At 33.1% G+C, this 27655-nt stretch overlaps 1 protein-coding gene across 2 annotated transcripts in view; it reads right to left on the bottom strand.

Moving 5' to 3' along the window:
• The window catches only part of nolo (ADAMTS-like no long nerve cord), an 83751-nt gene that overhangs the window by 32375 nt on the left and 23721 nt on the right, over window positions 1-27655 (bottom strand). Inside the window, exons 5-6 of one of the 2 annotated variants that reach the window (XM_017618117.1) lie at window positions 24920-25022; window positions 21763-21897 (exon numbers count right to left, since the gene is read on the bottom strand). In XM_017618117.1, the coding sequence (XP_017473606.1) occupies window positions 21763-21897; window positions 24920-25022 (238 nt within the window). The remainder of the gene's footprint in view (window positions 1-21762; window positions 21898-24919; window positions 25023-27655) is intronic. The other variant, XM_017618126.1, reaches the window with a different exon arrangement.

Genomic DNA, 27655 nt, shown 5'->3' with positions numbered 1-27655 from the left:
CTTCAACGAATCAAATTCGACAATGAAAATAAAATTTATGAATTTTCTTAACATTATGTTAAATGATAACATTTTGAAAGAAAAAACTTCATAAGTATTCGTATACTTCCTATGAAGTTTTCAAATACTGCTGAATTCAATCAACATACTCAAGTGTTTTGGAAAAGCGGAACAGTGTTTTATGTAGCAGAGCACTGTTGAGTAACATTGCTCAGTTATTCAAATTTATGATGTTCTCTTTTTTTCTTCCTATCTTTTTTAGTACTCTAAAATTTATGTTCCATTTACTCATGTACACATGTGAAGAGTATTTCTGCTGGTATATTTGCAGACCTTTAATACATAGTACTTTTTTTAGCTACATTCATTTACATTTCGGTATAATTTTTTTCTAAAATTAAGTAAAATTTGTAAATTTCAGTTTCCATCCCTGATGTGCACACAAAAGCGCCAAGTAAATGACAGTCGTATGCTTATTGCCATATTAATGTCGCATTTGTTGGTATGTAGTTCAATTGCAAAGGAAATGAATATTATAAGCAATTTGCAAATATTATTGGAAAGTAAGAAACCGACACAGAAATGGAAGATTTTGGTTAAATATTTGGGAATGACAACATCTACAGTTTAATAAAATACGACTTTGGACGTATTAAGGCATAAGTTAACGTTTGTAGAGCGTTGTAGACTGTGGCCCTTAATGCAATTCCAACCTCGACAATTATAACAACTAAGATATCGATGACTATCCTGCGACTGTAAACATAGTTGAAAAATAATTTAGATTTTTATATGGAATAGATAGGTGAAATTAAAAAAATTTCATACAGCTTTTTCGCGCCAAAAAAGGGAATTATTGGGTCACATAAAAGGTCTCCGCGGATTTTTGGGTAAACTTTTGAAAACAACTTGTCTTTATTTATTTATAAATTTTCATCAGGTACATATTGGACATTATTATCTATGATCTTGTTGCATTTTTTCGGGTAGCTTCATAACGCTGTAGGTCATTTTCAGTTTTTTTTTTTCTGGAAAATTTACGAAACGGAATTTTTCTGAAAGTCTGGATATAATCGTGTTTTTTTGTTTTGTTTTGTTTAATTTGAAGTTGGTGGTATTTAGCAGAGTAGCTTTAAAAAAATTTAAGTGATTTAAATGCAAATATTTATTTGGTAAAAACTAATTTCGGACTCAGATTCCCGGAAAGTTTAAAACTTTCTAAAAGTAATGTTGTTGTTTTTTAACAGTTTAATTAAATTTGTTGTTGATACTAAAATAAAACGCTTTGCTTTTTGAAAATTTAACAGCTGGTGCATCACTTTTTTTTAGCTAACATTTGTATACAGCGCAATCCTTAAGTACCATAGTAGGGGTGCAGGACATAAAAAAGCGACGCCTAAAGCCAAGCTGTGGCAATGCTAACAAATGCTAGGTATCTATCTACATACTACATGCATGCAGGGGGAAGTATGCTCTAAACGCTTAGCCAAAAAAAAAGTGGGTAATAGAGTCCTAGTTGTAATGGCACAATTGCGCCGAATTGTTACAAAAATTGCCTGCCGCATGACTGCTATAAATTTCGTGTTACACTATTTGCATACCCGTTCAAACTTACATACATATGTATGTATGTATGTACAAACATGAACATGAAAACTAAGATAAGTAATCTCTATATGATCCATGGCACCCCAGCGCCAACTCAACTGTTAGCTGTTATAGCAGTGTAGCTCTTGACATTGTATGCCTTGTCCACTAAAGCCAAAGCTGCCGCAAGGCATTCCATTATCTAGCAGCTAACCGGATGGGATTTAAGGATATATGAGTAGCATAAATGCTCGACTCGAGAGTTGCTAAGGCGTGGGTGAGTGCGCATATTATTTATGTGTAAATATGTGTACACGACTACAGGCAAATGGGTTACTGTTATCATTTGTGAAAACATAAATATTTAGCGCATATAACATCATACAGTTGCCCCCAAAATAATTTGAGTGCGATATTTTGACCAGTTTTGACTATTTTTGTTTTGTTTGTGTAATGTGTAGTAAGTTTTTTTTTTTTTTTTTTTTTAAGTATAGCTCATGCCATTGTAATTTTTACACACAAGAAAGCTAATATATAGTATAACTGCGCATTAAGTTTATTTTGTGACGTCAGGATTTTGAAACGTCAAAAATATGATTAATTCAAAAAATTATTTAAAAATATCAGTACAACGAAGAATAAAAATATGGGTATCAAATAAAAAAGAAAATTCTGTAGAGTTGAAAAAGCCTCAATGTTTTCGTGCATAAGGACGAAAAGTATTGAAAATGTCCTATTAAAATTGTATGCTTTAATATTTTTGAAAATATTCAATACTTATTTATTTTTGGAAAAAAATATACATACATATGTTCTAGAGTAAATAATATACTCCAGACCACATCTTCAAATTACGTGCTTTTAACTTTGGTAGGTTAAAAAACAAAAATAATTTAGAGGTAATTTTAGACCCCCATTCGTCCAAAGTTTTTTATTTTTATTTATAATATATTTTTTATTCATTTGTTATATATTGTTATTCTTCATTGCACTGGTTTAGTAGGTTAAAAAACAAACATAAGTAAAAGGTCATTTTCGTCCCCTATTCGTTCATTTTTTTTATTTTAATTCTTTTAATTTTTTCATTCATATATTATATATTGTTATTCTACATTGCATTAAATTAAAAAACAATTGAATTAATCATATTTTTGAAGTTTCAAAGTCCTATAAAAAAAAAAAACACTGAAGTCTGAGAGAAAAACTAAAACTAAAGCAGTGAATTTAGATTTTGTTTTACAAGCTATTTTTATATTTGGTTTATGTCGCACGGTGTTATCTAACAAAAATCCATATTTACACAAATTCAACAAAATTTCAAACTCTTTATTCAGAACTTTTAGAAAATATTTTTGAATAAAGCTCTTACGTGGTTTTTATTAAAAATTAATAAAAATTAAACAAAAAGAAGAAAAATATTCAAAAGTTGTCAAATATCGCAATTTAATTATTTTGTGGAACACTGTACATATTTTTGGTCAGTGTGTGCGTTTTGCATGTTTTTATAAGTGGCAGCGAGTGCTATCACTTGCTGCCCAAGGCACTTGAAAGTGTATATTTATGTAGCGAACGCGAGGATTACAGTATGTTTTTTTTTTTTGTTGTGTAAAAATGTTTTCAATCGTAGTTGCTTTCGTGATTGTTTTTTACGTTTTCACCTAAAATGATTCGCCACTCGTGAACTTTATTAAGTGCATTAACCAATTTTTTTTATTTTTTTTATTTATTTTTTGCTTTAAATTTTTCTGTGCATTTATTGCAATATTTACATATCTTTGCTTGCAATTAAAATAATCACACATGTGAGTTCAATTGTGCGGCGCTGAAATCGTTAAGGTATACATACATATTTAATGGAGGCCTTTTATGGCTATTTATATTTGAATATTTATGCAGCGCGAAGTGGTTGTAAAAGTTGGGTAGTTCAAGGCTTCACAACGTATAAACTAAGAATGGTTTGTGAACATCTTATTATTAGGTTCAGATAGAAATTGAATCGATTCGATAAACTACTTAATTGAGTTACCAAAATATTTTCATTTGTTTCTAATTTTTCGTTACCATAACCAAAACCATATAAATCCAACTCTCAAACTGTACAACAAAATTTTGAGAACAGCAACGAATTTTCAACAAAATTTGTATTTTTTTGAAACTTTCAGAAAACTTTTGGGTATGCAGTTTTATAGTACATACAATTTTGAAAAAAAAATACAATTAGAGACAATGTCGTCTACAGACGAATCATTCGTGCGGCCTACCGTTTAAGATACATAATAAGGCTGTTAACTTGAAAAACTTGTAGATTGGTACGGTCTAATGTACATACTGTAATATGTAACATACGGATAAAATTATAGCATAATTTGTTAATGTTTCGCCAGAGCGAACACCAACTGTTGATTAGAATATACATACATATATAGGTATATAAAAAACAAGTGATAACATTTCATTTCATTTAGCTAATTTAATATTTTGAAGTAAATGTTTGCATCCCTTCAGTTTTTCTTTAACTTTCGCCTTTACACTCCTTTTTTTCCAGGCGCAGTCATGCCCAGCTGCACACTCAGTAAGTACAACTATCTAAGTGACTTCTTCTCGAAATACTTTTCGTATAGTTATGCGAAGTTTCTGCATACATATCTCTCACATCTCTCTGCACCTTAACCTTTTCACTGCTTTGCATATTAAAACTTTTCAAAATCAATGTTTTCACTTTACTCGTAAACTCTTTGCGCATAAACTTTACTTAAAAACTAGCAACAGCAGCAGCGCCCATATGTACATTACATAGTTGTTAAGTAAGTACTATATGTACTCGTATGTACACACAATTTTTGAAACTATATACATACATACATATTGGCTATTTAACTAAAAGCAATTCATGTAAAAGTTGTAACTTTTAATATATTTTATCTGCGCTAGATTTACTTTGAATGCAGTTAAGTTAAGCAAAATTGAATAATGCAAAAGCTTTAAGCACATACGCGGAAATTTATAAACATATACGTAAATACATTAAAATATACATGTCCACAATTACATTCATTTGAGCATATGTATGTATGTATGTCGTTTTTGTATGTAAGATATTAAAGTAGTATTACAAATAAAAAACCTACGCCGCATGCATATTCAGTGAGTGGCAGAATTAAAATTACATATTTTAAATGAGAGATTATGAGCAGTGTGTGTACGTTTTTGAACATATATACATACATATATGCATTTCTGTTTGACTATTATCATTTGGATTATGAGATTGTAAATTTAGCAGTGCATTATTAGTGCATAATTTAAAATGGTGTTTAATTATCGAAATTACAAGCCCAAATCATCGCTTGCCTTTGAAGTTAAAAACATAATTAAAGACTTCGCTACAGTAGAAATAACAGCGGGCTGGTTAGGGGTTCAATAACGCTGTCATGAGTAAATATTCGTACGTCAATAGCAATTTTTTGAGTGAATTTTATAAAAATATAACATTTTATTATTGTGTATACATTAGGGTGGTCCTTAAATAATGTCAAAATCAAGACAGAACCCTCTATTTTGCTCTGCGTACAAAATAAAGATATCCACGAAAACTTAATAATTAAAAAAAAAAAAAATTCTCAGGGTTGCTAAAAGGGTTGGGAAAAAATAACTTTGTCTTTAAACCTCACAAATTTAACAAAACATTGGCTTTGTTTAGCTTTAACGCAGCGCTTTAATGAATTTATATGAATAAGTTTCAATAATATGTCAAATTTATTAAATTTCAAGTCAACATTTTGTTGCTAGGAGATGCGCGATGGAGATAATCAAAACTGTGCCAAGTTCCATTTCGCAATATAATGTTTCCGATGTTTTTAATGTACAAAAAGCAGGAGAATACATAAATACAAAAGTAAGTTCTTTATATAAGTGTACAATGCTATTGTCAGACAAATAAGGCGTACACTCGCGTCTAAATATGTACAGTACACTCACGCACCACAACTGTACGCGACTGGCTAAGCATGCGGCCTTGTAAGCCTAACCGCGAACAAATTGCTCTTGCCCAGCAAGTAAACAAAAATGTAGTACGACAACAGCGAGTGTAAATGAATGCAACAAAACAGCAACACAAACACAAATAAAACACAGTACGCGAGTACGTGGCGAGTGGCGATTATCCTGGTTTGTAGGCTACGCGTTGGCATATTATCCTAGTTTCTGTATAGAGTAGTTTTCGAGGACTCGCGCTTATATTATACAGACATATGTGCTTATGTATGTGAATTCACGTACGCCCACAACCACGCTACGTCAAATTAGACAGAACAATTACATTGCCTTTGTGGTGAAAAGCACTAAATTCTGGTTGTTAACGGCAACGAAATGCAGTTAAATGGAGGCAATAACATATGTACGTGTGTGTGTGGGTTTCAAATGAGTTCCGCATGCACAAGCATGTGCATACATATTTGGGCTTACGATTGGAAAAGTAAGCAAAAACATATATGAAATTTTAAACGGAATTTGTTGTTATAGAGACATTGCATTAAATTGACGCTTATGCGTGGCGAGATATCGACAGCTCATTGCGCAAGCGAACAAGCGATGAGCAGACTGCAATTTAAGGTTATTATTATCAAGAAGGGATGCAGGAAAGGCGTGCACATATTTGATGGGTAGTTAGAATTGCGAATACATACATATCTCTTTTGATAGCAACGGACATTGCAATTGTAATTGTAGTTGAAATAAATGTTTTGCGCTTAGCGGTGCATTAAGCAAGAAATGCTACATACAAGTGGGCAAATGAGGAGTGTGGCAAAATTGTCCCGCAGTTAAATAAACTATCACTTGAGTGTAATAGTAAAACATGAGTTGTAGAGTTGTAATACTTTTCTTTAAAGAAAGTAGAAAAAGGGGTAGAAAACCAACTACTGCTGAAGGAGGACTAGGTATGACCCTATATCAGGATTTTAAACATTTTCTTATTACATGACGGAGCACCATAGTTAATTTTAATAAATTCATTAAAATACATTGAGACGATATGAAATATTTGTGGAACCAAAATTTCACCCGAAAATTTTATCAATAAAAAGTTGGCCTCAGGAGAGAAGAAGGCTCAAAAATCCTATACACATTTCAGGCTAAGTTGAAATATTAATCATAAGAAAAAGCCTGCTCTCTGAATAGCTAACTTTAAAGAAAAATAGCAATAACACAAACGACAATAACGCAAACTTTGCTATATTTCCCTTTTAAATGGGAAACAATACCGAAATTTGAGTTTTGCTTTACTTCCAACAAAGGTTGGCACTTTCAAAATTGTATACTTTTACAAATCCGTCCATTTAACTTGTTAATGTTCTAATTTTTGTCAAATGTTGCTTTATTACTCAATAGTAAAGTTTAAAAGTTGGTCTTATTGCTCAACGAGAAATGAAATAAAGCAAATTTGTGTTATTTCACATTCAGTTGGGAAATAACACAAATTTGCGTTATTACCGTTTGTGTTATTGCACCCTCCGCACATCGAACGTATTAAGTATGCGCAATTGTGGGTAATTTCGCTGGCTAACTTCGTCCGCTATGGATGCACATCGATGAGTGGGTAAGTGGCTTGTACGCTTTTGCGGTCGTTTCACTGCACAAAATTGTATGTATAAAATCTTATAATATTACATACATATGTATTAGTTTCCGACCGAAGGTTCGGTTAAAAACCGTAGCTTTACTGAATTTGACCCATAGTTTCGCGAATATATTCATTCTTTTGTGTGCAAAATTTACTGTCGCACACTGTGTTATTTACGAAACGTCAAACTTAATTTTAATATTCGGCTTCGGCTTCGGAGTTCGGCAGAATATTGAATAGTACCTACTATTCAGCTTCGCCTTCGGCTTCGGCCGAAATTCCAGCTTCGGTCGGACACTAATATGTATGTAAGTATGTATGTAAGTACGTGTGGTCATGGCGTATACGCAACTACTTATAAAACGCCAACAAGCAGAGCCACGCTGCCGTATGAGTAATGTCATACAATTTGCTTGCAATATTTATAAAAAAACTGAAACTTTAAACTAACTAAACGCATTCAGCAGGCTTGTATGCATGTATGTATGTGTGTAAATGTCTTTTCTTTTTTTTTTTTTTTGTGGAATATTTTATGCTTGCTTAAAACTGTAATCTCTATGTAAATACATATGCTTAAAAAGATATAGAAATTCAAGTGAGTTACCTATGAAAGAAGTTTTGTTTGGCGTGTACATATTGTTGTTTGGTTTTTGTATAAAGTATTTATTTGCAAATTATTTCAGTTGTGTACGAATATGTTCGGGGTGTTGTAGTAGCCCAACAAACGATAGGTAGATAGTATGTTTGTAGTATATTGTTGTCCAAATAAATGTAGATAGAAACGCACATATTTGTGATTGTTTAGAAACAAAACAAAACAAAAAAAAAGAAGAAAGAATAAAACGGAAAGCGTTAGAAAAATTGTACAATATAGTGGCATAGCAAATGTTGTTCGTATGTGTGTGTGTTTCTTTCCCGTTTCTCGTTTTTCATTTAATTTTTTATTATTTACTTTTAATGCATTCATGCTATGAGCATTTTGTGTAGTGTTTGATATTTTCAGCGTACGTTGTTGTTGTTATTGCTTTATTGTCATGCAAATGCCATGCCCCATGCAATTTTGTGCGCAAGGTGGTGCGTGTGGGGGCGGGGCGGGATGGGGTCGCACTCGCACCCGCACCAACCAATTGCTCTGTCTATTTGACATCACTTCGGCTTCGGTTGTCGTGTTGTTGGATGGCAGCAGCGCGCCCGCGGATGTGCGATTATTTGCTAACTGGCGCGCAAATATTATTCTTTGCATACTATTTATTTACGTTTTTTTTATTTTCAAAAGTTTTCTGCGTAGAGTTAGTTATGGTTGATGGGGATGTTGGTTTTGGTTCCGCTTGCGAATTTTCATTTCCATTTTCATTAAAATTTTTTATGTTTACAATTCGGCTTTCGAAATTCGCACAAATGTAAATTCATTTATTTGTATATGTATATACGTACGTTTGTAGACGCATGTAAATCTGCGCAGCCTGTATGCTGCCATTTAACTTTTTGGTTTCGAAAAGTGCAACTTAAACGACAGGAAAATTAAATTAAATCGCGCAGCTCTAAAAGAAAAGTGGCTGCAGAAATACTGGCAATCTCTGGTGTGCGAATGAAGTTTGAAAGCGAGAATTGCAAAAAATTAAATGGCAATTTCAAGATTGAATTAACTGTAAAAGACAATAAAAAGTTGCATTCAATAAATGAATGTAGGCAATGCAAATGCGCGAGCGGTGGAGCAGTAAAATAAAAATAATAAATTGCTTGAAGTGGAAAACAAAATAAGATTCTAAAAAATTATATATGTAGTCAAAAGACCGTAGCAACTGTTTTTTTTTGGTTATTTGAAACATCAATCAAGCAACTAATCATTTTGGACGACGACTAGATGCACTTTGGACTGACCTTTTTCGGTGCTAATGGCTAAAAAGGTTCGAGCGAATCCGTTCGCTCAATTTCAATGAAACATACACCGATTTAAAGGATATAACTTTCTCTAATCCAGAAATGTTAATCCCGATATATAAGGGGCGTGGCATCTGACATATAGACTAAAATGGGAAAACCACTATATCTCTAAAACCAATTATGCTGGGGAACGGAAACTTAGCACGGATGCATAGATGGTAAATACCCTACTTCCGGCGAATAGTTGTAGATTTTGAAAAAGGGGGAGTGGCACCGCCCACACAAACTGAAATTCTCATATTGCTTATCTCTGGAACCGCCTATGCTAAAGTCCTTAAATTTGACACAGCAACATATGTTGTCAATACCGTACCTATGACGAAAAATGGTAGATAATGGGAAAGGGGTATGTCACCGCCCATACAAACTGAAATTCTCATATAGCTTATCTCTGGAACCACTTATTATAAGGTAATGCAATTTTATAGACCTACATTTATTCACATACAGAATCGCGAGAATCATTCATTTGGGAATCATTTTCTCCCAGATTTTAAAATCGCATTAAATGATTGCTGTTTGGTGCAAAAGTTTTTAGAAGGATATGTGTGTTTGTCTTCCGACAGGTGGCGCAGGGCTTGAGAGCTATCCTAAAAAATCATATTTATGATCAAATTTGTTTCACTTTTAGAACACATATTAGTAACATAATAATTTGGTAGCCCAATGGTGTGATGAAAAAATATTGGGCTCTGGCCCAGTCTTGATAAAAACCCCATGTGAAACCGCCGTTAGGGAAGGAAATATTATCTTTTGTTGTAAACCTTCAAGTTACTTTCTCAACCGTTAACGATTCTGATGAAAAAAGAAAGAGTTTATGTAGATGTGCGCAATTTAGTTTTTAACCTCCAAGAGGCTCTCAGACCAATATAGTGTTTGACATTTTAGTCAGAGATGAACATCTGATCTATACATATTAATACATACATATGCATATTTTTTATAAATTAAAATCGAAGTTCCTTTTTCGGTCTATTTTCAAGAGCTACTGGAGAAATTTGGAGGAGAGTTGGTTGAATTAGCATAAAGTAATCCATTATTAACTTTCGTAATTCGATTTTAAGTTTTTCTGTGAATTCGCTATAAATTATACTGGTGTAATTCAAAATAGTAATTCGCATAAAGGAGTTAGTATTGGTGACAGGTAAAATTCAAATGTGTATGAAAAAAGATGTCGAATTTCGACTACTGGGCGATACTAGTTTATATAAGAAGGCTAGTGGAGAAAGATTTTACTAATAGTTTCCTCTAAGATAAACTACGTGTCAAAATTTTAACCGCACCTGGTTACAAATTTATCTTTTTGTTATTTAATTTTATTTGCGAAATATTAAAAAAAAATCAGCAAACTTTCGTAAAATTTCCAGTCTTTTGAAGTGAAACTTCTTTGGCGGCGGTTGGTTGGTTGGGAGTAAATTGGCAAATTCAACGGAAACTGCACACGGAAATGGTTGGGGCTGAATCAAGTGCTTCTTGACTGTATGCACAAGGTATTTATTTAACAAAAACTTGCCCTTAAATGTCTAAAGAATAACTCTTAGAAAAAGACCAATACAAGAATGAAAGGAAAGGTGAGTACGTACATAGATAAAGAAAAGGATAAAGGCAAAGGTAAAAATAAAAAACAAAAGCAAAGATGCGTAAATATAAAGGCAAAAATGAAGATCAATGTAAATTTAAACACTTTACTTAATTATATAAGGGCAAAGATGAAGGAGAATATGTAGATGAAGAAAATGTTAAACGTAAAATGAAAATCAAAAATAAATATAAAGAAAAAGATGAGGATGAGTATACCAGTAAAAGTAAAGATGAAGATAAATGAAGATAAATTAAAATAAGGGTAATTATAGAGAAAAGGATAGACACAGAGACTCAATCGGGGAACCATTTTGGGATTTTAGAGATTTTCCTGAGACTCGAGACTTATCGATATAGCAATCGATATTTTTATCGATTTTTTTATCCATATTTTTATCGGTTTTATTATCGACATTTTTATCGATTTCGGTATCAATCGATTTTGTTATCGAATTTGTTGTCCACATTTTTGTCGATTTAGTTATCGATATTTTTATCGATTTCGCTACCAATATTATTATCGATTTTCTACCGATATTTTTATCGAAGTTATTGGTTTTGTTATCGATATTTTTAGCGGTTTTGTCATCGATATTTTAATGGATGTTGCTATAGATTTCGTTGTGTGATTAGAACGAACAGGGGGATAGAAAAAAGGCAAAAACAAGTAAAAGCAGCGCTGTCTTCGGCTATGCCGAAGGCTTCATACCTTTCATGAACATCTGAAAACTTTACTTTAACAGATTACTGCATTTGAAAAAATTTATATATTCACAGCATACATAGATAGAGGAGATACATACATATATAAAAAATCATATTTAAACAATCAGAGGTATGGAAGATATGCCTTACATAACACTACTCTAAGTGATTTTCACTGCTGTGTGATCGGTATGTTTAGCTTCCTACATTAACGAGATATGTATATCGCAAAAACTGGTATAGGAACAATCAGTGGCATAAGAGATAAAGATTATACAGCATAGATTTTGACGATTTTCTCAGTAGACTTTGTATTATTATTTATACAATAGCTTGCGAAATTAATCGGTTTTAGCTGTCCAAATAAATTAGTTTTGCATTAAAATCCCATATCTGAATAATCAGTTGTATGGAGGCAATATATAAGTTATAGTGACCCGATCATTATTATTTTCACTGTAAATATTCTGTTAATAATAAGTGAAAATGGTGAGAATTTTCATGTGTAGCTGCATAAATGGCGAAGTTATGGCAAAAAGTCTCATATCTGAACAATCAGTTGTATGGAGGCTATAGGTTACAGCGACCCGATCTTCGCTATTTTAATTGAAAGTATTCTTTTGATAATGAGTGACAACAGTGCAAAATTTCATGTTACTAGCTCCTTAAATGGAGGAGTTATAATGAAAAATCTTATATCTGAACAATCAGCTGTATGGGAGCTATATGTTATAGTGGTCCGATTCTTCCGGATTCTTCCAACAAATGATTAATACACTATAAAAATACACCCATCTACCAAATTTCTTCCGGATATCTCGAAAACTGAGAGACTAGATTGCATACAAACAGACGGACAGACAGACAAACAAACGGACAGACAGACGGACAGACGGACATGGCTAAATCGACTCAGCTCGACGTTCTGATCATTTGAGTATACATTTTAATGGGTCTATATTTTCTTATTCTGGTATTTACAAATATCGGACCAAAGTTATAATACCATTTCATGCTCATGAAAGGTATAAATATAAGCAAAAGCAGTTGTACATTAGAGGGCTGCATGAATTCATCAAACTTCTAGCCAAACAGAGTACAGTAGATTTGAATATATTACTTCACATGCAAAACACTCAGCGTTTGGAATTTTGTAAGTTATAAATATAAATTTTGTGTTATATTTTCTACTTTCAAATGGAAGAATGTGAATGAATGAATGGAAAACATTCGAATCAAACTCATTTCGGTAAAAGTTTTTTTTCTACAAACAAGTTTTTTTCGTATGTAATAGGAGCGCAGCAATACATACATACATATATTAGGAGTATTCTCGAAGCCTTGCACGATACACGGATTGCACGAAATGCAAAAATACTATTCCAAATTTCGAAGAGTACGAGAGCACCCCATTGCAAAGCGGAAGCATGCATGGGTAGCAAGCAGCGAACTTATGTATCAAATACAATAACAAGAGACAGCAAAAAAAACATGAAGTGAGCGAGATGAGAGGAATGAGAGAAATATGCAGCAATTCCAACAACAATACAACTAGCACAGGGTCGCATTTATCTTGCTATGCTATTTTGCAAAATATATACATGGGTTTCGACGTTGCATATTTTGCAGCGATAGGAAATGTTGTTTCCCATGTATTTTGTTGTTGTGTGTTTGCAAGTTATGCAATCCATGCAATCTGTGCTACGTGCGATGGCTTTGCAAGATTTGGAGAATACTCCTATTGTATGTTTGTACATATGTGCATAGAAAAAATATTTTTGGATATTCATACAAAAAATCGTCATTTATTTCAATTCAATTTATTTTCACTTTGTTTGAATATTAAGATGTCGACACAAATATCAGAACAGCTATTCACTCAAATTCAAAAAAAATGTGAAGCCAAAATCATTCATTCGTTTTGTATATGAATAATTCAAAAGCCGTTTTGAATGCATTCATGCAGCCCTCTAGTGTACATACATTTACAATGTACTAAAATTTAACGAAACCTTTGTAAAAAATTTTGTGGAGAAAGATTTCCTACAAATTTGTGATCTTACTATAAGGATGCTGTTTCAGGGCTAATACATATGTAAGTCTAGGATCATTTAAGAAATGTTAAGGTCTGTTAGCTTTTATGGAAAAAATTAGCAACATTATTTTTTGTTCCGAATTCGGCTCGCATAAGTATGGTCACCGTACATAAATATATGTAAAATAATAAACTTTTTTTTATGAATAAATAACATGATGAAACTAGGTGCGCTTGTAATTTGTGCACGGAATCTATTGTATCATTGGACATGTAATGAGTGAAGGTCTTTTCAGTCAGACCACTTGCTCAGTTGGAATTACATAAAATCTTCTCAGAATACCTATGGCTTATTCTTGGTCAGAAAATTAACACAGGAGGCTGGCTGAAGTGAAGAACATTTTTGTTATAAGATAATGACCTGAATATAGGCGGCAAAACCTCTAAGCTGACTTTGGTGAAACAAATTTATTTGCGATCAATAATAATTATAAGGGGCTTACACAATATGTAAGTGTTTGCCCGAGCTTCTGCTCCGATTTTTGGCGTGCACCTTGATGTTGTTTGAAAAAATTTTAAAAATTTTGGAATGTTTCACCAAAAGTTTTAGCTTTTCAATCAGAAACTTTAGAAACAATTTTGGTATGCACTTTTGCAACCAATTAAATTTTAGTATAGTGAAGTGCAATTTTCAAATTGGCCCATTGATTTCACTAAATAGTTTACAGAATTAACCTCTACAAAAAAGAATTTTCTAGGCAAACTTTGGGTCGTTTAATACGCAAATAATTCCCGTTTTTTCCCGTTTTCGAGATTTTTTCGATTAAGAACTGACTATGGATATTTGGAATTTTTTGAGCTTTGAGTTTATTAATCTAGGGAGATTATTTTTTACGATTGTATGTGATTTAAAAAAAATCAAAAAAAAAAACATAGGAATACAAATACATTTTAAATTTGAGTGAAAATTTAAAATTCAACCACAACCCCTTCAGGGTGTATCAAGGGCTCTAGGGAGTGATGGAGGGGTATAATTCATTTTTTGTAGTCTGGTTTGGTTTTAGCGCCCCAAAACACATAGGAACACACATCCATCTAAACTTTGCATGAAAAATGAAATTCCAATCACGTAAAACTATGTTCACAAAAGTTAAGATCTGAGATATGCTGAACAGCTTTGTCAAAGAAATGAAAAACTTCCCTTGCAGGCAAAATTAAAAAAAAAAAAATTGTTTGAAGGCGTGTAACTTAAAAAAGCGAATGATGCAGTTCGATTCCCCTTATCCGAAATAGGGAGAAACCGTCCTCTCAGACCTTTTTTTTTGGGGGGGCTATAACAGTCCAATTTTATAAATAATTTTTTTTTTAATATCTTTAAAATTTTATGTAAAAGATAAAATTTTATGTAATCAGAAATGTATGTTAGTGTTATAGAGCACTAAGTAAAAATTTTACCTTCATATTTTTCACACAATCACACTTTTGGTCGAAAATAAGCCTTTTCACTTGAATGGCTTCGTGTGTTTTGGGTGCATTTTGTTCATGTTCGCAATGCGTATTTGTTAAGTAATAAGACACACTTTTGCAAAAACAAAAGACTCTAGTTGTTGCCTGCTTGAAAAATGATGCCGATTGATGTCGCCAGTGTCGAGAAACTTGCAAAATCCCTATTTATTGCACGATCTGGTTGAAATTCCTAACAGGTATTCATTTCATCATAAGAAATACTTCCGGAAAAGTAGATTCAATAGATTGCGCTGGAGTCGAGATGTTTAGAAACCCTAAATGATGTGTTAAGTCCCTTTTCTCACGTCCGCATACACCATAAGTTCGATCTTGTATCTACCTCCGAAATTGCTCGAGGCAAACGTTATAGCCGCGGTAAGACTCAAAAGTTCGGGAGGAGTCGTTTCAACTTAAACGAAGAATTTTTACTTTACAAGGAGTTAATGATCTTCAACACCATAAGTATTTTTGCATTGGCCAACGTAAAAGTTCATATCACTCGCTATTTACGGTGACAAGGCAATGTACTTCAAATTTTAAAGATTTTCGATAGAACTGGGGAAACCACAAAATCATCCGGAAATATTTTAAAAACAAAAAAACAAAAAATATCTCGAAAAAAAAATTTTAGTTTTGTCACAAAAAACCTTCTCACCAAGACCAATTAACATTCAAAAATGGCTTAAAATTGTAGGTCGTTAAAATACTTAACAGAAGATCTAATTCTGCATAAAATTTCAGCAACATTGGCGTAAAATATACTGTGAAAAAAAAATTGCTTAATAAAGAATTCGTGAATTTTAAAAATAATAGATACCGCACCTCTACGTAAATTGTTTTACAGTTTTTTAGACTCCCATTTAAATCTTAAATGCTAGAAATAAAAATCATAACCTTTTTACTAAAGCCATTGTTATTCTGTGCGCGCTAAGTACATCTGAAAAATTTATTAGAAGAAATGGAAATGGCAAAATAAAAGCAAACAGAAATGAATGGCCAAGACCATAGTAATTTGAAGACATGCAATATTCCTGTGCGCGGGTTGCTCGTAAAAAGTAAACAAAGCCTTCCAATGGTTTGAAGACACCAGCTGTGTTGTACTAAGCGAGCTTATAGCCATACATGGCGAAGGCATAAACGAGACACCCAAAAATAAAAAAAAGACATGAAAAATGCAGAATAAATGAAGAGTAAGCAAAAGTTCACTTGACCATGCCGACCGAGTGCCATTGGCGGGTAGACAGAATGCAATTAGACATTGCAACACTGCAACTGGCGTAGAATGTGTGTAATAGGGGGGTAAACGGTGAGCCAGCTAGATAATAGCCTGCAGGTGTTACTTTTATGCTTATTTATGTTTTTTTTTTTTATGTGTGCTACAATAAAGGTTGAATGTAGAGCTTAAAATAAAATAAAATTATTTACGAATTTATTTGGGTTGAAGAAATAAGTAAGGAAATATTGATGGAAGAAACCAAACAAAAATTTTAATGAATAAATAAGACCGGGACTGGACATATTACGATGTATTTATGGCCCGAAAAAAGTACTAGTTTGAACATCACTTGGAGGGTATTTCTAAAAAGTGAAAAATATGTTTTTCGGCACCATGTAAAAAATAATCTTTCCCGGTGTAGGAATTGTCTACATCTTTATAACGGTATATCACTTATAGGAATCGGAAATCAAATAAGGAAGTTAGAGAAATAGCCGATTTAGCTGTTTTAACAGGGTGGCTAGACAAATATCCTTAAAGTGAGTGCTCAAAAACGCTTGGAAGAAAATAGTTTTTTTTTTTTAATACGGCCTAATGTATGTAAAAAAATCGGAAGTGTTTTTCCATCGGAAGTATAATTTTTTTTTGTTTTTTAAGACTTCCCTTAAAGTACTTCGGAAAAATATAAAGATTTACATGAGCTAGACCAATTAAATATGCCTCCAAAAATCGAGGTTTTTATAAATAAAGTTATTTAATTTTTTTTTCTAGAAATCACTACACATGATAGAAGAGTTTAAGCGTAAACGGAAACAAAAAAAATTGACGTTTAGAGGTATTTTCAAATCCGTCGAGTTCACGTATGTAATCCCTACTATTTTCCCGAAATATTTTAGCGGAGGTGTTAAAATATAATATATTTTATAATTCCGGTGGAAAAAAATCCGCAACTTTTTTGTGAGGCACACTAATGTCTATATATTACTATCTCATAAAGCTGAACATTTTTAAAAATTTCCCGTTTATATTGATAAGAAGCAAATATTTCGATTTATTAAAAGTAGTTTAATTATATAATTTCATTAAATTTCGCTTCGAAACTGATTACTGACTGATTTAGGCTTTCTCTGCACTTTTAGTTCGCATGAAAGATTTTCGAAGTACTCTACCTCACTGCAAATTAAGTAGAATTGAAGAGAGCACATCTCTAATAGAAATCACTTCAACGTCGCTAGCACTTAAGCACATAAATGCATCTCAGATGCTTTTAATAATAGTCGACATGGCGTAGCTACGGGAATGTACATTTTAACGCATGCCACGGCGTATACGCAACTATAAAAAGCAATAAAATGGAACGATCGTTCCCTATCCTATCAAATATATTTATACTACAGTATACATAGGTACAAACATATGTACATACTATACATGTATAAGTATTACATTTAGTAACATTTTCTGCCATCAAACCTGCACAAAGGATTGTCATAAATGTTGACTAAAAGGTGTTAAATTGCGGCGTCGCACGCAAAAGGCAAAAATAACTAAAACTAAATAAAAAGGTACAATGACGAAAGGCATGCAGTCGCAGCCAAACAAACGGAAACGAAGTGCAGTGCACAAAAAGCGTACTAAAACGAAATTAAGTGCAACTCAAAATCACTCATAGTTGAAAGCAGGGCAGACGCCAGCGTCCAAAACGCGCTTCAGTCCGTAGCACATAGCCAATGTACTTGACAAAAACAAAAGAAAAATGTATATTTGAAACTGTGTTGCACACTCAATGCGCCCAAAATGGCTAGCAGACGACGTGAAAGTAATGCAAAAACGAAATGAATATGAAACGAAAACAACAAAAATGCTCGACAAGTAAGTAAGCACACTCGCCGAGAAACAAAAGCTAGAAACTGAAAGTGTACTTGTGAGCCGTTATGGCGACAGAAATAACTAAAGTCATATAGTCGTAGTTGGCAGCAAAAGGATCTGCCACAAATTTGAGGTAGCCAACAAAAGCAGCACTTTACAGAAGTACGCAAGTGGCACAGCAGCAGCAAGGCGGCGCAAACCTGGGCACTTCAAGCAAGAAATAACGAAATATTATACATATGTAGGTTCGTATAGGAAAGAGTGGGACACACGCCACGCTTGGTCGTTTGCTGAAATTCAATCGGTGGCCGAAATTGTAATCAAAACTGTAACCAAAACTACAGCGTAACTTACATATGTAAGTCGACAGCAAGTAGGTGGTGTAATTGAGAATGGAAGTACATATACATATGAATGTGTATATTAGGGTGCCTATCGGAAAAGCTTTTTTTTTTGCAAATTTCAAGACTCTACCCTTAATTTTATTCGTTTTTATGAGAAACATTATTTCCTATTTTTATAGATTTTTTAAAGGTCATTTAGAGGTCGCGACCTGTCGATTTAGAACAGAAAGTACGATTTTAAAGATTTATAAGTTTTTGAATTACTATTTTTGATTCCATTTCCCAAAACGAATACGATCTGAGCGGAGGATATATAGGCCTTTAAAATGGTATATAAAAATCTATTGTTGCACTAGGCTTGTTGGGCTTTTTTATCGGGTAAATTAAAAAAAGACTCCTATTTTTCAAAATTTTTTTTAATTTTGACCATCGATAATTTCTACAATTTTAAAATATGGAGCACTATTTAAAATTAAATCTATTTTCAAATAATCTGATATCGCATTTATTGCAATCGCATAAAAATTGTCGAAGTTAGGCGACTTTTTATATTTTATAGGTCCTCCAAAACCCCCCGAAAATGCAATGGGGGACCAAGAAGAGATCTTTAGTACTAAAAAAAGGTTAAATAAACAATTGCAAGACTCCTGAAGAGAACCACAGTTTTCCGATGGAAAAATACTTATTTTCAAGAATTTTATACCGTTTCAACGAAAAGTTGTTTTTCCCATATAAAAATACATGGAAAAGTTTGAACACTGTGAGCAATCCCTAAATATTTTTTTTTTTTTTAAATAAAAGATAGGGGTATATTTTTTAGATTCAGAATGATCCCAGGGGTGGCCGAATTTAAATTCCGACTTTATTGTTTTTGGAAAACTCTAATGTACATACATACATATATATTTTTCGAATACAAAAATGAGCGCGAGCCAAAACAGCTGGGTTTGGGATACTTTCGAATCCGAGGACGAAAAGAAAGTAACTAGTTCCATATGTGGTGAAGTTTTGTTTTACAACTGCTCCACATATTCTCTGAAATTCGTAAAAAAAAAATAAACGCAAAATTGGACGTAGGTATTACTTTAGCCATTGTCTCTAAAATATTACGCAATAAAATTTCAATAATTAGCGCACTTTTAGCCGAAGTTTGCCACAATGAAAATCTAAACGATAGTCGTCGTTACACACGAACGCCAAAAAGGAAAATTAAAAATGCAAAAAAAACTTGAGCTTAAAATATTCGATTAACCGAAAATAAACGGTTAACTGAATAATCTAATGTAAACGACTAATCGAATAGTTGACAGCTTTCGATTAAACGAATATCGCTAACCGAAAGTGTAGTGGAAAGAGTTCGTACTCTTCAAAAAGAGGTTATACATTTAAAATTATTTGAGTTTTTGCCGCTACGTCGATCTTTCCGGAATGAAACTTTGTAACTCAATACGAACTTTTTGCAGTTGGGGCAATACTTATTTGCGCTATGAAATTTCCGAATAAGAAAGAATAATATATTTAGCATATTTCTATTAAATCCACCTTGTTAAATTTCAGAACTTTAGCAAATATACTCCTTCCTATCGACACAATTCTGGACAGATATTGAATAGGGTCTTCAAAGTTCCGTCCGCCCCGGTGAGTTATAGCTATTGCAGCAAGTAATGTACTTCAGCCCAAATTGAAACGAAACTCCAAGGATGTGGCAGACTCTACAGGATAAATGCTACTTACAACTACAATAAACTTCGTGCCAGAAAGTGTGGCCAATAAATTAACTCATAGACAACCACAAAATAATTCGTGGTATAGGTTGAATTAAGTTCATATGAATGCCATGTCATTGCTGTGCATGTTGCGGTGACCCGTCGTAGAAGTAACGGTGTCTAAGAGAGGACATTTTTCTGCCTTAACGTACATAAATTCGGTCTTAAAGAAATTAGCGGAGAACATGTAAAAGAGGCAGAGGTATTCTCACTGAGCTTTATGGTAATTTCTGATACCAAATGCAGATAAGAAAGTTTCAAAAAATGCTTGGCATAGTTTAATCCGAAATTAATTTTTTATACTAGAAAATGCTTTATAAATGCAGTTCAACTTGGCCGTCAAAGAAAAAGCCAATTTTTTCCATAAAGAATACTCCTCCACAGTGAAGTGTTTGCACTCCGAATTTGCAAAAAAAATGCCGTGTGATATGCGTTTTTTTTTATTAAAAACGAAGTCCCTCCATACTTATACATATGAACTTATTTTTAACTGAGAATATAGCTGCAGGTATTCATTGCAAGCTTAATTTTTTATAAAAATAAACAATTTAAAATCAGCATCATAATTATTCACGCCCGACCCATCAAAGGTTTTATTGATAAATGAAGAAAAAGAAAACAATGAGTGAAGTATATAATGCGGAAGAGGTGAATGAATGCATACAAAAGTGGGCGAAAACGATGATGAAACAATATTAACAACAATAAAAGTGTTTGAATGCCTGGGTGTTACAATAATTGCATGAAACCAACAAAAAATCGCATGAAAATCAATTGAAATGAAAGAAGGCAAACACCTTGACTGAACATTTTCATTTGTACAGGGCGTGCAACGATGAATGGCACAGTGACGTTTAATGTACAATGCAATGCAATGACGAACAACAATAACAACAAACGCACAAACGAGTGTATCAAATAATGAGTGAAGAAAAGAAAATGAAACGATCAAACGAACCGACGAACAAGGAAATGAAACAACCAACCAACAAAGAAACATACAAACGAACGAACAAACAAACGAACGAACAATTAAATGAACGACAAACAAATATTTGCTACAACGAAGTAAATTTACCAGAAGAAGGAAGTGAATAGAGTGGCCAGTGAAAAGTAATACAAAAACAAGAAAGCATATCAACTGTCGCTGACATTCGGCTAGTGCGGTTGCGTTTTCTTGTTTCCCTTTGCCGACGGTTAAACTGCCAGGCAGACAAAAAAAAAAAGCTAAAAGAAAGGCTAAAAGCTTTTAAAGAGGGGCATGGCGGCCGGCGGTACTTGACAGTCAGTTGGTTAGATGAAGAAGACAGTTGGATGGACAGCCTGTCTGACTGCACAAGCAAGCAACTATAGACCCTTCAACACCGCCCACTCGCACACTCCCTCTTTAAAAAGCAGCAATGACAATGAGTTTGAAGCGCGCGTTTCACTGACTATTTGAATGACTGTTTGAGTGACCGCTGCACTGACAGTTTGACCGACGACGACATGTACACTGTCTTCACTTTTTTCTTGTACTGTTCTTTGTACTGTGAGCATTCTATGCTTTCCCCCTTCCTCTACACCTTCTTCTGGTTAGACCAGCTCACCTGCAGATTGCTGAGTAGCGCCTGGAAGTATGGCATCGCTAGTAGAATACTGGTGCGACTGCCACCATTGGTGGCGCTTGTAGATTTTGGCGCTTCACTGCCGCCACTTTCGTTGGCCTGTTGTACTAATTGCGACTGCTAAGCGATGACGATAAGTTGAAAGGTACGCGGAAAGAGAAGTTAGAAGAAGAAAAGACAATAAATATGCAATTAGTTTGAGTGAGAATGTTTTAATTATTTGTTTTTTTATTTTTATTGTTTCACAAAACAAAATGGAAAACGGCTGAAGGAGAAAAATGTAATTTTTGAAGATGAGCATGAAAATAAGACAACAAATACTTCTATCCATGTAGTAGAAAGAAACTGAGAACCGTGCAAAAAAAGTACGAAATTTAAATTACACAAAAAAAAATTTAAACAACACTTCAACAAGCTTCAATTGCTTAAAACTCATAAAAGATAAACCAAACGACAGACAAAAAAAAAAAAAAAACAACGAGCGCATAAATTTCGTTGTCCACAAACAAAGAAGACACAGCAAACAGCAAAAAAGAAAAGGAGTAAAAAAATATGTACAATTTCATATTTGAACGCTGACAATATTACGAAAAACGTATTACTCTTGTTGTCAATGCAATCGTTGCAGCAGTCTCCCTATTGCTGCAAGCACACACGCCGACGCTTTAAAGGATGCACGCTTGCTTGGTCTGCTCGCTCTCTGCGCACATACAAGTGGAATAACTGGATTGAGCAAATCTGATTAGGAACGCTATGCAGTATGCGCACATTCAGCCAGCAATACATACAAGTACAAATATATATTAGGGTGCATCACTATCCATAAAAAAAAATCCGTACTGTTTTTCATCGGAGTTGTAGCATTAATTAAATTTTAAGACCTGCACCACATTACTTCGGAAAAATAATAAGGTTTACTCGCGCGGGTTCGATTTGAAAATTCCACTAAAAATCCGATTTTTTTTGGTTCCGTTGATACCATTTTTAAACATTTTTATGCAGAGCCTTTGCACTTAAACTCTTCCATCATCTGAGGTAGTTTATGAAAAAAAACAAAAATGTTTAACGTATTTTAATTATAAAGAAATCGATTTTTGGCGGTATTTTCAAATCACTTCAGCTCACGTAAAACTCTTAAAATATAATAAAATCTATTCTTCCGGTGGAAAACCCGCAACAATTTTGGCTGAGGCATCCTAATGTACATACATACACATGCATACATGTGTACTAGGGAAATACCGGGATCCCGGGATCCCGGGATCCCGATCTTTTTTAAGTCCGGAATATCCCGGGATTAGTCGATTTAAATCCCGGGATTGCTGGAAACAATTTTTTTGTTAGCCAATCAAATTTTTATCACAAATATCCCCTCTCAAGGGCAAATTAAGAATTTTTTGCAACCCTTAATGCTATAATTTCTTTAAGATCGCATTACCATCAAAAGAAGGAATAATTTTGCTTCGCTCGAAATAGAATAGGTGATGCACTTATATATTTATTGTTTACTTCAATGTGTTAACTCTTTTATTATTACTTAAATATACTGATAATATCTTAAATTGATCTCAAACCGTGATTCAAAAAATTTTATATAGTTACATAGGCAGTTACTGCTGTGCCAAATACAGTCACTTACAAAAATATTTTGCATCGCTTTTTTTTGCAATATTCAAAATATTTTTCATGGTATTTTTTTGTTAATTAAAAAAAATATATAGGTCATTTTACAACAAAAATCATTTAAACCAAAATTTCACACTTTAGAGAAAGTTGGTTTAAGTTCACCAAATTATCATAAAAATATCAAACTTTTTAATCATAATTTTTACAAAAAATTCNGAGAAAGTTGGTTTAAGTTCACCAAATTATCATAAAAATATCAATCATAATTTTACAAAATAATTTTTACAAAAAATTCTATTATGCAGTTTTATAGCCCATTCAATTTAATACAAAAAAGTGCAATTTTAAAGTTGCTAAAAACTCCCTTGAATTTTGATTTTTTTTTACTGACGATGTTGGGCATTTTCTTCCTTATAACGAATTTTTATGTAGCAAAAAAAAAAAATAAAATGTCGACGGGATGTTTTCGCAACTTCAAAATTGCACATACATATATATTTTTTTAAATTAACAAAAAAAAAAACCATGAAACTATTCTGAATATTGCAAAAAAAATCTATGCAAAATATTTCTGTGAGTGACCGTAAAGGCATTTGTATTTGTAGTACAAAAACTATGTTATAAATTAATGAGGATATGTACATACATACATGTATGTTTGTCAAACTTTATATTTGTTTTTTGTTGATTGAAAATACTGATTTATCGCCTTTAGAAATATGTAAATGAATTACAATAAATTGTACTTTTTTTTGTTATATCAATCTGATTTAAAATACTATAATAGGATGATCACAGATGTGTTGCACTTTTGCCTGAATTTCGGGACAAATCCGGGATCCCGGGATTGCATTTTCAGATCCCGAAAATCCCAGGATCCACAAAACCCCGAAAATTGACATCCCTAATGTGTACATGCAGGAGCACCACAAAGCAAGCGGCAAGAGCCAGAGCAACAGAATCAGACATGCATCCTTTGGGATTCGCTTGCAACTGCAGGGAAGATGGCATGCAGCGCAAACGATGAGGAAAACTATCAAATTAAGAAAAGTTGATACACATTGTTGTGGTCACAATATCCGCAGCAAAGCAGCATATCCTACAAAAACTTTGCCAAGATACTGCATCGAAGGAGAGTCAACGCAGCTGGCTGGTTATTAAGAAGGGCTTTCCTGTTGATATTTGAGCCGTTCGAGTGGCTTTCTTCGTGGTGTGCAAACAAACTATCAAACCATATACCAAGTAAAACCTGCATTTTGTCGGACAATTTCGTACGCCATTAAACGCACGCACACTCGCACACACGCACAAGTATAATATAAGGGTTTCAGCAGTCAAATAACAGCAGTAAAGCCAAGCTACCGCAACCCGGTTACTCTTTTGCCAAACTATAGGCATCTTGTTGCTTTAGGATTGCTTTGGATAATAGAACTGAGGTTTTATCCAGTTGACGTTGCTCTCGTCTATATTCGTAGTTATGTAATTTAAAGTAAATCTAAAAGAAGTCACTCACCTCGTTCTCCATGATGTTGCTGTCCACATTTTGTGCCTCATCGGTTTTGGGTCGTCGATTGCGTTCACGCCCATTTTGTTGTTTGCGGCGTGTGGATTGTGAGCTGTAAACACAAAAAATTTTAGATTTAAAAAAAAAAAATCGGAGTAATAAAGTGAAAGCTGGAAAGCGAACAAAACCTAGGACCTAAAAAACTGGTAACTGGTTATTGGAATCCAAACCTAAACATAATTATGTGCGTGTGCACTGAGTAACAATTAATGATTACACCAGCACAAAAAAAATTATCTGTGTTATCTGAATCCGAATTTACTCGAAATTGTGAGGGTGTACGAGTCGGTACGAGTATTCGTTAGTTTTTGAAAAAAGTTCTATCAAATAGATACTTTGTATGTGAACCTGTTGTAAACACCGCGATCAAATGATATGGTCTAACAAAATCTATGTATGTAAATCCAAATTTCTGAATACATACATACACTGCCGGAAAAACGTATTGGCACAGCGAATTTTTCACAACACATGCATCAATTTCTATTCTAATATTTTTCCACTAATTTTTTATAAAATTATGGTTCATTCTACAATAAAAAAGAAACACAAAACTATGAGTTCAAAACTTTGTGCAAAACTCGCGAAAGTTCAATAAATATTCATGCAAATTTTCAACTTTTTAATCAGATTTTGTCAAATTCTGTTGGGTACGCAGTTTTGTAGTAGCCCATTATATTCTTATAAAAAACGTGCAAGTTCGGAGTTAGTTAATTTTTTGGTTGAAGGTGTTTTTTTGCATTTTTTTCATATGAAATATTTTCGAAGATTTTTTTGTATAGAAGAGATTGCGTAAAAAAAACTGTCAAAAAATAAACGGTAATTCCTAGCTACTTAAAACTTGTACTTTAATATAACAAAATTGATTGTACTACATATCTGCATACCGAAAAAATTCTAAAAAATCTGATTAAAAAGTTGAAAATTTGCATGAAAATTTGCTGAATTTTCGCGAGTTTTGTTCAAAGTTTAGGAATAATATTTTTATGTTTTTTTTTGCTGTAGAATGAACCATATTTTTATAAAAAAATTGGCGGAAAAATACTAGAAAAAAATGTTGCATACAATGGGTGAAAATTTCTCAACTGGACCTCGGATTTCAGTCAAGTCGGAATTTTCGCGTGAAAATTTGTTGGTAGAGAGGTTTATAGTTGTGAAAGGGATTCCAGAAAAATGGACTTGATAAGATTATTTTAAATACCACAAATCCCATCATTATTATAAAAGGTTATGTTAAAAGTCGCAAATATGAGCCAATTGTTAGTTGCCCCTGTATGCGCTTTCTAGTGAACACGTTGCGCGCATAGGCGGTGAGCGTGCATGGGTCACGATGCGTGCGCGCTGTGACAAATGTTGCTGTAAGTAATAAACAGAAAAGATCTAACAAAATTTTTTTTTACAAATATTTTCTTCAATAAATGCAGTTTTCGAAAATATAAACGAAATGGAAAACACTCATAGAGAACATATTTTTAAGGCAACTTAAAAATTTATTTTAAAATTAAAATTTTTTTTTTCTAAATTATAAAAATATATTTTTTTAAAGCTCTAAAGTCACTACGTTTACATTCAATTCATCAACTTTCGTCAAATACTTTAAGAGAAAATGAGTTTTGAAAAAAAGATTACTTAAAAATAGTATATTTGTTTATAAAAACTTAAAAAATTAAAATTTTACAAAAAAAAATTCTCAGAATCCCTTTCACATCTATAAACCGCTCTACCCACAATCCGAGGTCCAGCTGAGAATTTTTCACCCAATATGAAAAATTTGTAGTGCCAATACTTTTTGCCGGCAGTGTATGTACAAAAATTAGAAAAGCTCAACAAAATCGAGCAAGACAAAATTCTAGTTTGAAAAAAAATTTATTTTTGAAAAAAAAAATTGATGCGTCTCGAATTTTTGCTATGATCGTCAGTTTTTATATAGAAGAAAACATATCGCTAGCTTAGAATGAATTTTGACACAGGACGCTAGAGAAATTTAAAATGCAGTATTTCGTAGAGGATAAAGGTACTTGTTTTATTTATTCTCGTTTATATTCAATGAAAGGAAACTTTGTCCAAAAGAACTTAAGTCCAAAAGAAGCACTGAAAATCTGATAAGACCGAAATAGTATGAAATCTTTTAATGAAGATGGAGCCTCTCTGATTCGTATGGAGTTTTACTTTTTATAGAACAGACAAAATATTGTATTCAAAGTTTTGCGAAATACTTGAGGAAAATGCCTTTAAGAAGTTTTTTTCCTCTCCTGTAAAATTTTTAAAATGGTGCTTAGAAACTGTTCACTCTAAGCTAGAGATATATATAATACTGCTACCACATTCAAAGTACACTGCCCAACATCAGAGTCAGAGAGAGATCCGATAAAAGAATGTACTCAAAATGACAATTTAACCTTTCAAAATTCAGGAGCAGAATTCCCGTCGAAAATGAACAAAGAATACAATATTTTTAAATCTATGAAAAACATTGCTCCCGCTCTTGGTGGAGAACTTGGCCTCAGTTGGCGCTTCCAAGTGACGTCAACTAGCTCAGGAAAGAAACTAGTAGCGTGCTCTTTTTGAATTCGATCAACATATAAAATACCACACAGCTTTATATGTAAATAAGTTTTGTCTTGGCTCCAGTTTTTCAGATTTCCAAAGAATGAAGAGCATCAAAGAGAGTCGAGCACTAACCGC

Source organism: Rhagoletis zephyria, unplaced genomic scaffold (genome assembly GCF_001687245.7).
Source record: "Rhagoletis zephyria isolate East Lansing unplaced genomic scaffold, Rhagoletis_zephyria_1.1 Rzeph_scaffold_00033, whole genome shotgun sequence".
Taxonomy (NCBI): domain Eukaryota; kingdom Metazoa; phylum Arthropoda; class Insecta; order Diptera; family Tephritidae; genus Rhagoletis; species Rhagoletis zephyria.
The sequence above is the reverse complement of the archived record's forward strand: the minus strand, read 5'-3'. Positions and strand labels throughout refer to the sequence as shown.